At 40.0% G+C, this 15185-nt stretch overlaps 2 protein-coding genes across 6 annotated transcripts in view; both read left to right on the top strand.

Moving 5' to 3' along the window:
• The window catches only part of LOC112069269 (butyrophilin subfamily 1 member A1-like), a 65549-nt gene extending 55367 nt beyond the window's left edge, over positions 1–10182 (top strand). Inside the window, exons 14-21 of one of the 2 annotated variants that reach the window (XM_070438490.1) lie at positions 7507–7572; positions 7833–7898; positions 8156–8221; positions 8810–8869; positions 9006–9029; positions 9166–9231; positions 9408–9434; positions 10075–10182. In XM_070438490.1, coding sequence (XP_070294591.1) covers positions 7507–7572; positions 7833–7898; positions 8156–8221; positions 8810–8869; positions 9006–9029; positions 9166–9231; positions 9408–9412 — 353 coding nt within the window. In that variant the 3' untranslated portion in view covers positions 9413–9434; positions 10075–10182. Of the gene's footprint in view, positions 1–7388; positions 7410–7506; positions 7573–7711; positions 7803–7832; positions 7899–8155; positions 8222–8809; positions 8870–9005; positions 9030–9165; positions 9232–9407; positions 9435–10074 lie in introns of those variants that run through there. The other variant, XM_070438491.1, reaches the window with a different exon arrangement.
• The window catches only part of LOC112069270 (butyrophilin subfamily 1 member A1-like), a 47264-nt gene that overhangs the window by 8410 nt on the left and 23669 nt on the right, over positions 1–15185 (top strand). The window contains exons 5-8 of one of the 4 annotated variants that reach the window (XM_024136575.2): positions 5152–5301; positions 5511–5609; positions 5753–5794; positions 5895–5924. The exons of the other annotated variants lie outside the window; for them this stretch is intronic. Coding sequence (XP_023992343.1) covers positions 5152–5169 — 18 coding nt within the window. The 3' untranslated portion in view covers positions 5170–5301; positions 5511–5609; positions 5753–5794; positions 5895–5924. Of the gene's footprint in view, positions 1–5151; positions 5302–5510; positions 5610–5752; positions 5795–5894; positions 5925–15185 lie in introns of those variants that run through there. 4 annotated transcript variants of the gene reach the window in all.

Here is a 15185-nt window from a genome sequence, read left to right as displayed (position 1 = left end):
AAGGGTAGTTATTGCTTCTTCCTATTCTTCTACCTTCCAGGATTCCACTTCTTCCAGCTGCTTCTCTGTTCAGTAGGTGTCAGCACTGTGTTTTCTGCCCCAACGAGACACATTTAGGTAATATTGAAATTCATAAGTTATACATGATCAACAAATTATATATCTATATACAATATATGATGAAAAAACATTACCTTCAATTAGGGTTTTTCTCTTATGCTTGAATTGAAATGGGTGAAGTTATTGTTAAAAGGTGATGTGGAATTGGGACATTCAAATCCTTATTCATTTGTCAAAATACAGAAAATTAATACAATTAAAAGAGGTAATATATTGTTCTCCTATTCTTTACCTTCCAGATTCACTTCTTTTCCAGCTTCTCTCTGTTCAGTAGGTGTCAGCACTGTGTTTTCTGCCCCCAACGGAGCACATTTAGGTTTTATTTATATTCATCAGTTTATGAAAGTTATATTACATCATATACGATATATCATGAGTGGACATATACCTTCAATGAGGGTTTTTGTCTTGTTGAATGAAAAGGTGAAAGTTATTGTAAAAAGGTGAATTTAAGTAGACACTTGATGAGTTGAAACTTTGCTATGAGATATGTGCAATATTCTGCTTGGTGTCAATTGAATGTTCCTCCAAAAATAAGTTAGTATCATGTATTAGCATTTGTTTTAGCATTTCACCGAGTGACAGGAAATAAAACAGTTACCTGCCGCCCCTTTCTAGCTCAGTTTGATTTGAAATATAGAGACACACATGTCAACATCAAATCCATCATGGTTTATGTTGTCATAAATAAACTAAGTGTGAGATGATTATAACACAGATCAGATGAGATACTGTTTCTGCACTTTTTGCATGACACATTTTAGAGGGTAAAGAAATGTTTTCCCCCTATTACTTAATACCTTCAGATTAATTTCTATACCAGCTGCTATCTCTTTCAGTAGCTGGTATTTGTTCTTGCTTTCTGCCCCTAGCAAGCACATTTAGGTCATTATTCTGCAATCAATTAATCGTAAATATTTAATTCATACCAAACTAGGCTACTAATGATTATCAACGTTATTAAAATTTATTATTCATGATAGTGAACAACTTGCAATAGTTTTATTTTGCTCTGTTGAATGGAGAAGGTTAAAGGTATTGTAAAAAGGTAAATTGTGGAACAAGTAGAGTCACATCCTATTGAGATATGTGCATATCATCGCTTCGTGTATATCAGGCTGTGTATATCATGCTTCGTGTATATCAGGCTTTCGTGTCAATGGAAAGGCTCTCATAAATAAGTTTGTTGCGTGTATCTTATGATAGCCTTCACCCAGAGATCAAAATGACACAATTACCTGCCGCCTCTGTCCCAGCTCAGTTGATCTGAAATATAGAGACACAATTGTCAAAATAAATAAAATCATTGTTTTATGTCATACTCATATTTCATTTCTTAGTTTATTTATCAGATGAAATACACTACCTGAACGGTTTGCTGGACTTTCGGGATAAAGACCACATGGACCCTAAAATATAAACAAAATATTATTGTTTAAATATGTTATGGACAAAATCTTTTATGACACATTCTCTACAGGGTCATTATTACTGTTATATCTTGCTCTTAAATTTAAATCACAAATAGTAATATGACTGAAACACTGATATCCTCTTCGCTTCCACAGGATGACAGAGCACAGAGCACAGATGATGACCAGAGACAGGACAACAGATCAGAGTCACAATGAAGGCCTCTTTGGAGACTCCTGCACACAGAGACTCAACATGGATCAAATGCCTCTAAAGCTCTCAAGATATGATGTCATCAGAACATCATCACAGTGAAATGAATTACAAAAATAAACTGTAGACACCACTTCAACATGTTCATCCTCCTCTTCTAAACTAGTGTCTGTGGGATGGAGAGGAGGATCTGATCGTGGGTAGGATGTTTGTGTAGGAGACTAACTCACCAGGTACAGCTGTAGGAGCTGTGTATATATGTGCAGAATCCTGCCCTCTCTCTTCGCCTCCTCAGACAGAAGGACTGTACAGGCGAGCCAATCCGAGTATGAGGAGCATACAGCAGCAACTACTGACACTCACCAATCCCTGGGATCTGATACAGGAAGATGGGAGGGGAAATCAAATATTCACTTTACTTTGTAGGTTCTAAATATCAGAGTAAGAAATTGACGGACTCTATAAAAGCTCCAAACAAGTTTATTCACCCCAAAGGATCGAACAACTGAACTGTCACGTTCTGACCTTAGTTCCTTACTTTTGTCTTTTGTTTTAGTATGGTTGGGTGGGTTGTCTATGTTAGTTTTTCTATGATTTTCTATTTCTGTGTTTGGCCTGATATGGTTCTCAATCAGAGGCAGCTGTCAATCGTTGTCCCTGATTGGGAACCATATTTAGGTAGCCTGTTTTCTGTTGGTGTGGGGGTGGTTATTTTCAGTCTTTGTGTGTCTGCACCAGACAGAACTGTTTTCGGTTGTTTCTTTGTTGTTTTTGTTATTCAGTGTTCAGTTTTGATTATAATTAAATATCATGAACACTTACTACGCTGCACCTTGGTCCTCACCTTCTTCCACCGACGACAGCCGTGACAGATCACCCACCACAAAAGGACCAAGCAGCGTGGTAACGGGCAGCAGCACATCAGCGAGATCTGGACTATACAACTTGGGACGAAATTAAAAGGTGGTCGGTCGTCCCAGGGAGAGTGCGGAGCCCGCTGGGATTCTCTGGAGCAGTGCGAGGAGGATACCGGCGAATGGAGTTTGCACGGCGATCAAGAAAGCGCGGATGGAAGCCAAAGAGGCAGCCCAAAAATGTATTGGGGGGAGGGACACGGGAGTGCGGCTAAGCCAGGTAGGAGACCGGAGCCAACTCCCGTGCTTACCGTGGAGAGCGAGCGTACGGGCAGACACCGTGTTATGCGGAAGAGCGTCTCCAGTACGTGTGCATAGCCCGGTCGGTTCATAGCAGCACCTCGTATCGGCGGGCTAGATTCGGCATCGAGCCAGGTGCCATGAAACCAGCTCTACGCATCTGGTCTCCAGTGCGTCTCTCGGCCGGGTACATGGCACCGCCCTATGCTCATGGTGTCTCCTGTACGTGTACATAGCCCAGTGCGGCTTATTCCACCTCGCCACACTGGCATGGCTACGGGGAGTATTCAGCCAGGTAGGGTTGTACATGCTCGTGCTCGAGACCTGTAGTGCGCCCTCCACGGTCCGGTCTATCGGGTGCCTTCTCCAAGAACCAGCCCTCCTGTGGCAGCCCACCGCACACAGCCCTCCGGTGCGGCCCACGTACCAGGCCTCCAGTTCCAGCACCCCGCACTCGCCCTGAGGTGTGTGTTCCAGCCCGGTACCACCAGATTTCCGCACCACGCACCAGGCCTACTGTGCGCCTCAGCAGCGCCTGAGTCTCCCGTCTGTCCAGCGCGCGCTGAGCTGCCCGTCGTGCCAGCGCCGCCTGAGCTGCCCATCTGTCCAGCGCCGCCTGAGCTCCTGTCTGTTCCAGCGCCACCTGAGCTGCCCGTCTGTCCTGAGCCGTCAGAACCGCCCGTCTGTCCTGAAGCCATCAGAGCCGCCCGTCGTTTCCTGAGCCATCAGACCGCCCGTCTCTCCTGAGCCGTCAGAGCCGGCCGTCTGTCCTGAGCCGTCAGGCCGCCCATCTGTCCTGAGCCGTCAGAGCCGCCATCTGTCCTGAGCCGTCAGAGCCGTCTCCGCCCAGTTCAGGAGCCCAGAGGCCGCCCGCCAGTCAGGAGCCGCCAGAGCCGCACGCCAGTCATGAGCCGCCAGAGCCGCCCGCCATCAGGAGCCGCCAGAGCGCCATCTGTCCTGAGCCATCAGAGCCGCCCGTCTGTCCTGAGCCGTCAGAGCCGTCCGCCAGTCAGGAGGCCGCCAGAGCCGCCCGCCAGTCAGGAGCCGCCAGAGCCGCACGCCAGTCATGAGCCGCAGAGCCGCCCGCCAGTCAGGAGCCGCCAGGACCGCCGCCAGTCAGTGAGCCTCCAGAGCCGCCCGCCAGTCAGGAGCCGCCCAGGGCCGCCGCCAGTCAGGAGCCGCCAGAGCCGCCCGCCAGTTACAGAGAGCCGCCAGAGCCGCCCGCCAGTCAGGGAGCGCCAGAGCCGTCCGCCAGTCAGGAGCCGCCAGAGCCGCCTGCCAGTCTGGAGCTGCTCTTCAGTCTGGAGCTGCTCTTCAGTCTGGAGCGATGCCCTCGTCCGAGTCTTCAGCGAGCTGCCTTTCAGTCCGGAGCTGCCTTTCAATCCAGAGGCGTCCTTCAGTCCAGGAAGCGTCCCTCAGTCCTGTGGGCCCATTTATTAGGTTCCCAGACACAAGGTCAGCGACAAGGGTCGCCGTTCCAAGGAGCCACAGAAAGCGGACTAAGACTAATGGTGGAGTGGGGTCCACGTCCAGCGCCGAGCACGCCACCGAGGACAGATGCCCACCAGACCTCCCCTATAGGTTCAGTTTTGCGGCCGGAGTCCGCACCTTGGGGGGGGTACTGTCACGTCTGACCTTAGTTCCTTTGTTTTGTCTTTTGTTTAGTATGGTCAGGGCGTGAGTTGGGTGGGTTGTCTATGTTAGTTTTTCTATGATTTTCTATTTCTGTTTTGGCCTGATATGGTTCTCAATCAGAGGGCAGCTGTCAATTGTTGTACCTGATTGGGAACCATATTAGGTAGCCTGTTTCTCTGTTGTGATTTAGTGTGAAACTGAACACTGAATAACAAAACAACAAAGAAACAACCGAAAACAGTTCTGTCTGGTGCAGACACACAAAGACTGAAAATAACCACCCACCAAAACCCAACAGAAAACAGGCTACCTAAATATGGTTCCCAATCAGGGACAACGATTGACAGCTGCCTCTGATTGAGAACCATATCAGGCCAAACACAGAAATAGAAAATCATAGAAAAACTAACATAGACAACCCACCCAACCATACTAAAACAAAAGACAAAAGTAAGGAACTAAGGTCAGAACGTGACAGTTCAGTTGTTCGATCCTTTGGGGTGAATAAACTTGGTTGGAGCTTTWATAGAGTCCGTCAATTTCTTACTCTGATATTTAGAACCTAACAAAGTCAATGTGAATATTTTGATTTCCCCTCCCCATCTTCCTGTATCAGATCCCCAGGGATTGGTGAGTGTCAGTAGTTGGCTGCTGTATGCTCCCTCATACTCSGATTGGCTCGCCTGTACAGTCTCTCTGTCTGAGGAGGCGAAGAGAGAGGGCAGGATTCTGCCACATATATACACAGCTCCTACAGCTGYACCTGGTGAGTTAGTCTCCTACACAAACATCCTACCCACGATCAGATCCCTCTCTCCCCATCCCACAGACACTAGTTTAGAAGAGGAGGATGAACATGTTGAAGTGGTGTCTACAGTTTATTTTTGTAATTCATTTCACTGTGATGATGTTCTGATGACATCATATCTTGAGAGCTTTAGAGGCATTTGATCCATGTTGAGTCTCTGTGTGCAGGAGTCTCCAAAGAGGCCTTCATTGTGACTCTGATCCTGTTGGTCCTGTCTMTGGTCATCATCTGTGCTCTGTGCTCTGTCATCCTGTGGAAGCGAAGAGGTATCTGGATTTCAGTCATATTACTATTTGTGATTTAAATTTAAGAGCAAGATATAACAGTAATAATGACCCTGTAGAGAAATGTGTCATAAAAGATTTTGTCCATAACATATTTAAACAATAATATTTTGTTTATATTTTAGGGTCCATGTGGTCTTTATCCCGAAAGTCCAGAAACCGTTCAGGTAGTGTATTTCATCTGATAAATAAACTAAGAATGAAATATGAGTTATGACATAAACAATGATTTTATTTTATTTTGACAATTGTGTCTCTATATTTCAGATCAATCTGAGCTGGGACAGAGGCCGGCAGGTAATTGTGTCATTTTGATCTCTGGGTGAAGGCTATCATAAGATACACGCAACTAACTTATTTATGAGAGCCTTTCCATTGACACGAAGCCTGATATACACGAAGCATGATATACACGAAGCCTGATATACACGAAGCATGATATGCACATATCTCAATAGGATGTGACTCTACTTGTTCCACAATTTACCTTTTTACAATACCTTTAACCTTCTCCATTCAACAGAGCAAAATAAAACTATTGCAAGTTGTTCACTATCATGATAATATAATTTTATAACGTTGATAATCATTTAGTAGCCTAGTTTGGTATGAATTAAATATTTACGATTAATTGATTGCAGGATAATGACCTAAATGTGCTCTGCTAGGGGCAGAAAGCAAAGAACAAATACCAGCTACTGAAGAGATAGCAGCTGAAATAGAAATTAATCTGGAAGGTATTAAGTAATAGGGGGAAAACATTTCTTTACCCTCTAAAATGTGTCATGCMAAAAGTGCAGAAACAGTATCTCATCTGATCTGTGTTATAACTCATCTCACACTTAGTTTATTTATGACAACATAAACCATGATGGATTTGATGTTGACATGATTGTGTCTCTATATTTCAAATCAAACTGAGCTAGAACAGGGGCCGGCAGGTAACTGTTTTATTCCTGTCACTCGGTGAAATGCTAAAACATGCTAATACATGATACTAACTTATTTTTGAGGAAACATTCAATTGACACCAAGCAGAATATGCACATATCTCAAAAGGGTTTGACTCTCACTGTTCTACAATTCACCTTTTTACAATAACTTTCACCTTTTCCATTCAACAGAGACAAAAAACCTCATTGAAGGTAATGTCCACTCATGATATACTGTATATGATGTAATATAACTTTCATAAACTGATGAATATCAATAAATACCTAAATGTGCTCCGTTGGGGGCAGAAAACACAGTGCTGACACCTACTGAACAGAGAGAAGCTGGAAAAGAAGTGAATCTGGAAGGTAAAGTAATAGGAGAACAAATATATTACCCTTTTAATTGTATAATTTTCTGATATTTTGACAAAATTGAATAGGATTTGAATGTCCCAATTCCACATTCACCTTTTTACAATAACTTTCACCATTTCCATTCAACAGAGAAAAAAACCCTAATTGAAGGTAATGTTTTTTCATCATATATTGTATATGATATAATATAATTTTGATCATGTAGTAAACTTATGAATTTCAATATTACCTAAATGTGCTCCGTTGGGGGCAGAAAACACAGTGCTGACACCTACTGAACAGAGAGCAGCTGGAAAAGAAGTGAATCTGGAAGGTAAAGTAATAGGAGAACAAATATATCACCCTTTTAATTGTATAATTTTCTGATATTTTGACAAAATTGAATAGGATTTGAATGTCCCAATTCCACATTCACCTTTTTACAATAACTTTCGCCATTTCCATTCAACAGAGACAAAAAACCTAATAGAAGGTAATGTTCACTCATGATATACTGTATATGAAATAACATAACTTTGATAATGTAGTAACCTGATTCATTTTAAAACTACCTAAATGTGCTCCGTTAGGGGCAGACAACACAGTGCCGAGACCTACCAAACAGAGAGCAGCTGGAAAAGAAGTGAATCTGGGAGGTAAAGCAAAATAATAAAAAATGTATTACCTTCTTAATTGTATAATTTGATAATCATTTGTCATAATCACAGCTGGATTTTACTGTCCCAGTTTCACATTAATCTTTTTACAATAACTTTCACCATTTCCATTCAACAGAGACAAAAAACCTAATTGAATGCAATGTTCTCTCATGATATACTGTATGTGATATAATATAACTTTGATAATGTAGTAAGCTGATGAATATCAATATTATTACCTAATTGTGCTCCGTTAGGGCCAGAAAACACAGTGCCGAGACCTACCAAACAGAGAGAAGCTGGAAAAGAAGTTCATCAGGAAGGTAAATTAATAGGAGAACAAATATATTACACTTTTAATTGTATAATTTTATGATAATTTGATGTAATCGCAATACGATTTGAATGTCCCAGTTACACATTCACCTTTTTACAATAACTTTCACCATTTCCATTCAACAGAGACAAAAAACCTAATAGAATGTAATGTTCACTCATGATATACTGTATATGATATAATATAACTTTGATAATGTAGTAACCTGATTCATTTCAATACTACCTAAATGTGCTCCGTTAGGAGCAGAAAACACAATGCCGACACCTTCCAAAAAGAGAGCAGCTGGAAAAGAAGTGAATCTAGAAGGTAAAGTAACATAAGAACAAATATATTACACTTGTAGTTGTATAATTTAATGATAATTTGACATAATCGCAGTAGGATTTGACTGTCCCAGTTCAACATTCACCTTTTTACAATAACTTTAATCTTTTCCATTCAACAGAGAAAAAAAACCCAATTGAAGGTAATGTTCTCTCATCATATATTGTATATGATATAATATAATTTTGATAATGTAGTAAACTGATGAATTTCAATATGACCTAAATGTGCCTCCGTTAGTTGCAGAAAACACAGTGCCGGCACCTACCGATCAGAGAGCAGCTGGAAAAGAAGATTAATCTAGAAGGTAAAGTAACATTAGATCAAAATATATTCACTTTTAGTTGTATAATTTTACGATAATTTGAAATAATCGCAGATAGATTTAACTGTCCCAGTTCCACATTCACCTTTTTACAATAACTTTAATCTTTTCCATTCAACAGAGAAAAAAACCCTAATTGAAGGTAATGTTCTCTCATCATATATTGTTTATGATATAATATAATTTTGATAATATTGAAATTCATCAGTTTACTACATTATCAAAATGTGCTCCGTTAGTTGCAGAAAACACAGTGCCGACACCTACCGATCAGAGAGCAGCTGGAAAAGAAGATAATCTAGAAGGTAAAGTAACATAAGAACCAATATATTACACTTATAGTTGTATAATTGAATGATAATTTGACATAATCGCAGTAGGATTTGACTGTCCCAGTTCCACATTCATCTTTTTACAATAACTTTCACTTTTTCCATTCAGCAGAGACCAACAACTCCATTGAAGGTAATGTTCACTATCGTGATATACAGTATATGATGTATTATTATAACTTTGATAATAATGTAGTAGCCTAGTTTTGTATCATTAAAATATGTATGATAAAGAATTGCAATATAATGACCAAAATGTGCTCTGTTAGGGGCAGAAACCACAGTGAAGACTCCTACCGAACACATAGCATCTGGTAAAGAAGTTAATCTGAAAGGTAAAGTTATACCTGGGGGAAAAATGCGTTACACTCTAAATTGTATAATTTACAGTGTTTACATTGTTCATAAAACTAAGTCTGCTGACATGTTGGAGTGCATTAAGCCATTTAAAATTTATATCATTTTTGGAAATTGATATTCAGGACACTCACAATTCCCTTTTTAAATGCAGATTAGCACCAGGTGAAAGGATTCAAAGGTAAAACAAAAATCATAGTAGGACAGGAAAATGGTATTATCATTAGATTACGATATACAGGTAACAACCTAAATAAAGGAAACCAACAAAGTGTCTTCATAGGGCGTTGGGCCACCATGAGCTGCCAGGACAGCTTCAATACTCATTGGCATAGATTCTACAAGTGTCTGGAGCTCTCTTGTTGATGGTGGTGGAAAACGCTGTCTCAGGCGCCGCTCCAGAATCACTCATAAGTGTTCAATTGAGTTGAGATCTGGTGACTGAGATGGCCATGGCATATGGTTTACATTGTTTTCATGATCATCAAACCATTTTGACCACTCGTACCCTATGGGGGAAGTGTCATTCTGTAAGAGACACCTCCCTTCAGGATAGAAATGGTTCATCATAGGTTGAAGGTGATCACTCAGAATGGATGTGTAGTTATTGACCTAAACCATGCCAGGACAAAGCATATCAGAGTCACCAGAAACCTCATTTACTCAGGACACACCATATCAGAGTCACCAGAAACCTCATTTACTCAAGTGTTTCCTTTATTTTGGCAGTTACCTGTAGGTCCACATTATCTGAAATCCTTACCAATCCATCCCATCATATTGTGTGAATGAAAGAAATCTTGTCTTTCTATTTCCCCCAGAGAACATCATTCTGGATGAAAAGGCTGCGCACCCTGCTATTAGAGTCAATCTTGGAAAGCGGGCTAGTTACATTAAAGAAAAAGATACAGAAAAACCCTCTATTAGAATGCATCTCCATGTATTTTCTAAAGAGAGTTTCAGTTCAGGACGACACTATTGGGAAGTGAAGGTAAAGGATAAAACAACAGAAAAACTGTCATGGTATGTTGGTGTGGCCAGAGAAAATGTTGAGAAAAGATGTAATGTTCCTTTAACTCCACAGAATGGTTTTTGGATTCTTTCTTTTGATAAAGAAAAAGGTTTCCATGTCAATACTGACCCTCAACCACCAATAACTGTGGCAGAGCTCGCTAGTGTGGGAGTGTTTCTAGACTGTGACAGACACACTCTGTCTTTTTATAACGTTGATACAGAGTCACTTCTTTACACTTTTACTGATGTGAAGACATCAAACTACTTTCCTGTGTTCAGCCCGGGACGATGTGACAAAACCCCAATAAGAATATTTGAATGCATACCAAAACCCCTTTCACACCAGTGAGCCAAGTCGAGCAGTGCTGCGCTGGCCTGGTTAGTATAGGTTGGGTTAGCACGATGGTGTGAAAAGGGTCAGAGATAAAGGTGAAATTCATGTCAAATGAGACATGCATTATACACATTTTGTGGTATTCAGTGACACCAAGTTGTAAATGTGTGCATCTTTTTTCCAAAAAGTTTTCAGACGCCACAAGAAAGAGAGCACTAGTAATTGCGTCTTTTGGTAGGCAGTACTCCGCCATGGTTTGTTGAACAAACCCTATGGGAAAATGAATGGAGTTTTGGTAGGGTTTTTGGATAAACGTTGAAATAAGGCCTGTGGTAAACGCAGGCTTAGGAACTAATCTTCATCAGCTAACGTCACTTCGATTTTTTTTAAAGCATTTATTTAATCAGAAAAAAACACAAAGGCTTAATTCATAACGTTCCTATTAACTGATGGATATTATCTCAGATCATAATGTATATCATCTCTTAAGCCTGTGTTAACCTCAGACGTTATTTTCTACATTTATCCCAAACCCCTATTCTTTCCCCCTAAGAATGGCTGAACGAACAAAAACGTACACATACAAATCTTTTACGACTACAAATTAGCGAGTTTTATATAATCAACAAAAAATCTTTAACTTTTTTTCTACCTGTAGCTAGATTATGAATGTATACTGTGAATCTACTGTAGTACATGCTAGCAATATCCTTTGCATTCTTGAATTCTGTTAAAATGTTGTCCCAATTAATAAATTACTGTAATCTGTTGATAAAGTTTTGTTGTTGAATGTTTGAATGTACTGAACAAAAATATAAATGCAACAATTTCAAAGATTTTACTTACAGTTCATATAAGGAAATAAATCATTTGAAATACATTCATTAGGCCCTAATCTAGGTATTTAGGTCAGATACCTTAAAAAAGGCAGGTGCGTGGATCAGAAAATCTGTCAGTATCTGGTGTGACCACCATTTGCCTCATGCAGCATGACACATCTCCTTCGCATAGAGTTGATCACTGTTGATTGGGGCCTGTTGTCCCACTCCTCTTCAATGGCAGTGCGAAGTTGCTGGATATTGGCGGGAACTGGAACACGTTGTCGTCGATCCGGAGCATCCCAAACAGGCTCAATGGGTGACATGTCTGGTAAGTATGTAAACCATGGAAGAACTGGGACAAGATCCTGAGGCGGATTGTCGTACCATTTATCTGCCGCCATCACCTTGTTACAGCATGATAATGCACGTCGCAAAGATCTGTACACAATTCTTGGAAGCTGAAAATGTCCCAGTTATTCCATATCGCTTTGGATAAAAGAGTCTGCTAAATGGCATACATATTACTCTAAAACATTTTAAGGATGGCCCAACCTCTTTCCCTCTTGGGTGCATAGCCAATATTGAACCTGACTTCAACTTTCCTCAAAATGCTATGCTTCAGGATGACACATGCTCGAAAGTGCCTTTTAACATACATTAAAAGAAAAATACAAATATATTATTCATTTTTCTCTGTTTTGTTTTTTCCATGTTCCCAAGAAAAAAAACAATTTGATTTTCTGTGTTCACAACAATGGTTAATCCGTATCAGGGACCACTTTTGAGGTCTGGGAAAAATCTAAGAAACTTAGATTGTTTAGTGTAGTTATCCTTTAATTCCCTTTTAACACATGCATCCTCAGCTGAAGGCAAGAACAGCTCCTGCTTTCTTTTGAGACTTTTTCAAATCATAATCCACACACCTCATGTAGCCTAGCCCATAGGCCTATATGTTTTGATAAAGTTTCTATCACAACTAAAGTGACCAAATAACTTTTAAAATAAGAACATTAATCCGCTTTACAACAGCATACATATAAGCAACACTTGAGTTTCAAGTTTGGGGAAGATAATTTTCACCATAGAAATGCACCTTTATAATAAAAGCATTACATGTATAATGGCATTTATGGTGACTTTTGAGAATAGTATTTTTCTTCTAATGGAACATTAGTGCTTATAGTGCCGTGTGCACATTACTGCGCTTATAATGTGAAGAAATAACCTAATAGTTTATCAACATTTTAATCTGTTGTGTCAGGCTCACAGCTTAAAACATATTTTTTATGCTAGTGGTTGTATTAATTTGGGATCTAGCGCATCCCACAACTGTCCCAGACTATGTTTGGAATATTTATTTATTGAATAGGACAACTTTTGTACTATGAGGAATAGTAGATTGACATAGGCTAGTGCTTTTGCTGTTTTTTTAGTTTTTTTATTTATTGAATATTCGAAACATACAATATACTTGCAGTGAAGCCGCTCAACAACTACATCATACCAGTCATTCAAAAGATTCCCATTCATAGCGACACACAGAACCATCCAGGCTCAATGCCCTGCTCAAGGGCACGTTGACCGATCTACCACCAGGCCAAAAAACGTGAACCCGAACACTCCAAGATCCTGCCACAGTTCCCCAATAGCTGAATGATAGTTCTTCTATATATACACACACACTATCTTCAAAGTAATGACTCGGGACGTCGGGTAAGAAATGAAAGCTTATTTTAGTAATACTACTTGTTCACGTTACATTTAACAACTTTAGATTCTACAAAACAATAAAAGAAAGTTGCCAGCGAAAGTCAGGATAATCACTTGTCACTTGTACATAACTGGCGCGCTCTCTCTATACTTCCTGTCGCAAGCCATTCTAGAACTTGCAGTCAAAATCGTAATCCAATACTAACCAATACATATTTTTTTGTATGTAGTTCTCTCAATCTCCAACACACGAATTCTAATACAATTACAAATGTAAATAACTGTAAAGAAAATATCTTTAGATACAGCTCAATGAATTAACTGTAAACATTAACTCTGTTACCCATTAAAGTTACAACAGTATATACATGTGTTCTAACACCTGAACGGGATGCCTCAGGCTAACCGGCATTAGTTGTATAAACACTGCCCCTTAATGTGATTCAAATGTACTTTTTATTATGTTTTTTTAGACTTTTTATTTATTTACTTTTATCTTTGACCATCATTCTATCTCCCACACAGCAACTCCACTCCCAATTGTCTCCAATTCCACATACCAACCCTCAGCTTCCCTCAGCCCATCCCATCCATCTCCGCTGGCTATCCACTTTGGGTTTCTACGCAACACATATCTTTCAACTATGCTGTGATGTTTAATGTACAATTTAAATGTATCTAATCGAATGGAATCCACAGATTGCGAGTTGAAGATATATACTTTTACTAAGAGTATTAGTATATTAGTAGTTGACTGACCCGGTCTCTCTAGATCTCCTAACAGTACTATTTCTAGGGTCAATTTTAGATCAATGCTATGCATTTTCAGACATTCCTGAACCTGAGACCAGAAACTGGCTGAGGGCAATACCAAAATAAATGGTCTATTGATTCTGTTTCCTCACAACAAAATCTGCAGAGCTTCGATGTTTCGATGAAGTTATTGCCATCAGAGGTATTATGAAGGTTAAAACTAGAGCTTTCAAATGTCTGATATTTAGAATTCAAGAAATATGTTCTACCAGTATTTGTTATATTCCCTTGCCTGTTTGCCTTTTGCTGTTTGTTAGGTGTACTCATCTTGTTGGCTGACGAAAAGTAAATGTGGACAATTTTTTCAAAATCTTCAATGTGCACCTCGGAATTGGATAATGACCCGTGCAGTGAAGTCCGAGATGTGTCTGTCTTCACTTGTAGTCTGAGAGAAAGACCCAATCACGTGACAGAGAGCCATGTGAGTGAGAGGTGCTTCGGCACGCAACAGGGAGAAGGGAATTATAATTATTAGATTCAGCCCAAGGGCAGAACTGCCTCTGGCCTCAAAAGGCATGGATTCTTTTAGGGGGCATTACGGCCACACAAAGGGGATGCAGCTGGGAATCCCCTCCAAATTGTGAATTAGAGATGTGTACAGGCTGCGGGGGAAAAAACAAAGCAGAGCTCATGCCTTTCATCATAAGAGTGGCTTCATGTAGCCTTAGAATGTATTAAAAATCAAAACATTTAGCCCAACATTTGTATCATAACTAAAGTTACATAAATAACTCTAATTAACACCTGTTTCTTTGTTAAGCGCTCAACACAGAATGACCGCATGTGCACTTCCTGGAGAAAATATCCTTTCTATATTCTTCAGCTTTGTTCAATTGTATTCTTCATACTATAAAATAATGCCACGGAATTCTAAGCAAATTTTGTCTACTAAATGAACAGGTGTAGCCCACAGCCATATGGCATAGCCAGATCAGGGCCTAACATAAGGACAATTTAGAGTATGCTATTTTGTTCTTCTGAAAGAGATGACATTTTCTTCATATCATGTTTCTTTAGACCTGTCTAAAATAAATAATAGATCTACTGTGATGGTGTAGGCTATATTACATGGATTTATTAGACTTTATTAAATGTACAGTCGTGGCCAAATGTTTTGAGAATGACACAAATATAAATTTTCACAAAGTCTGCTGCCTCAGTGTTTTTAGATATTTTTGTCAGATGTTACTATGGAATACTGAAGTATAATTACAAGCATTTCATAAGTGTCAAAGGCTTT

This window comes from Salvelinus sp. IW2-2015, unplaced genomic scaffold (genome assembly GCF_002910315.2).
Source record: "Salvelinus sp. IW2-2015 unplaced genomic scaffold, ASM291031v2 Un_scaffold959, whole genome shotgun sequence".
Classification (NCBI taxonomy): Eukaryota; Metazoa; Chordata; class Actinopteri; order Salmoniformes; family Salmonidae; genus Salvelinus; species Salvelinus sp. IW2-2015.
This window is presented reverse-complemented; position numbering and strand designations above follow the sequence as displayed.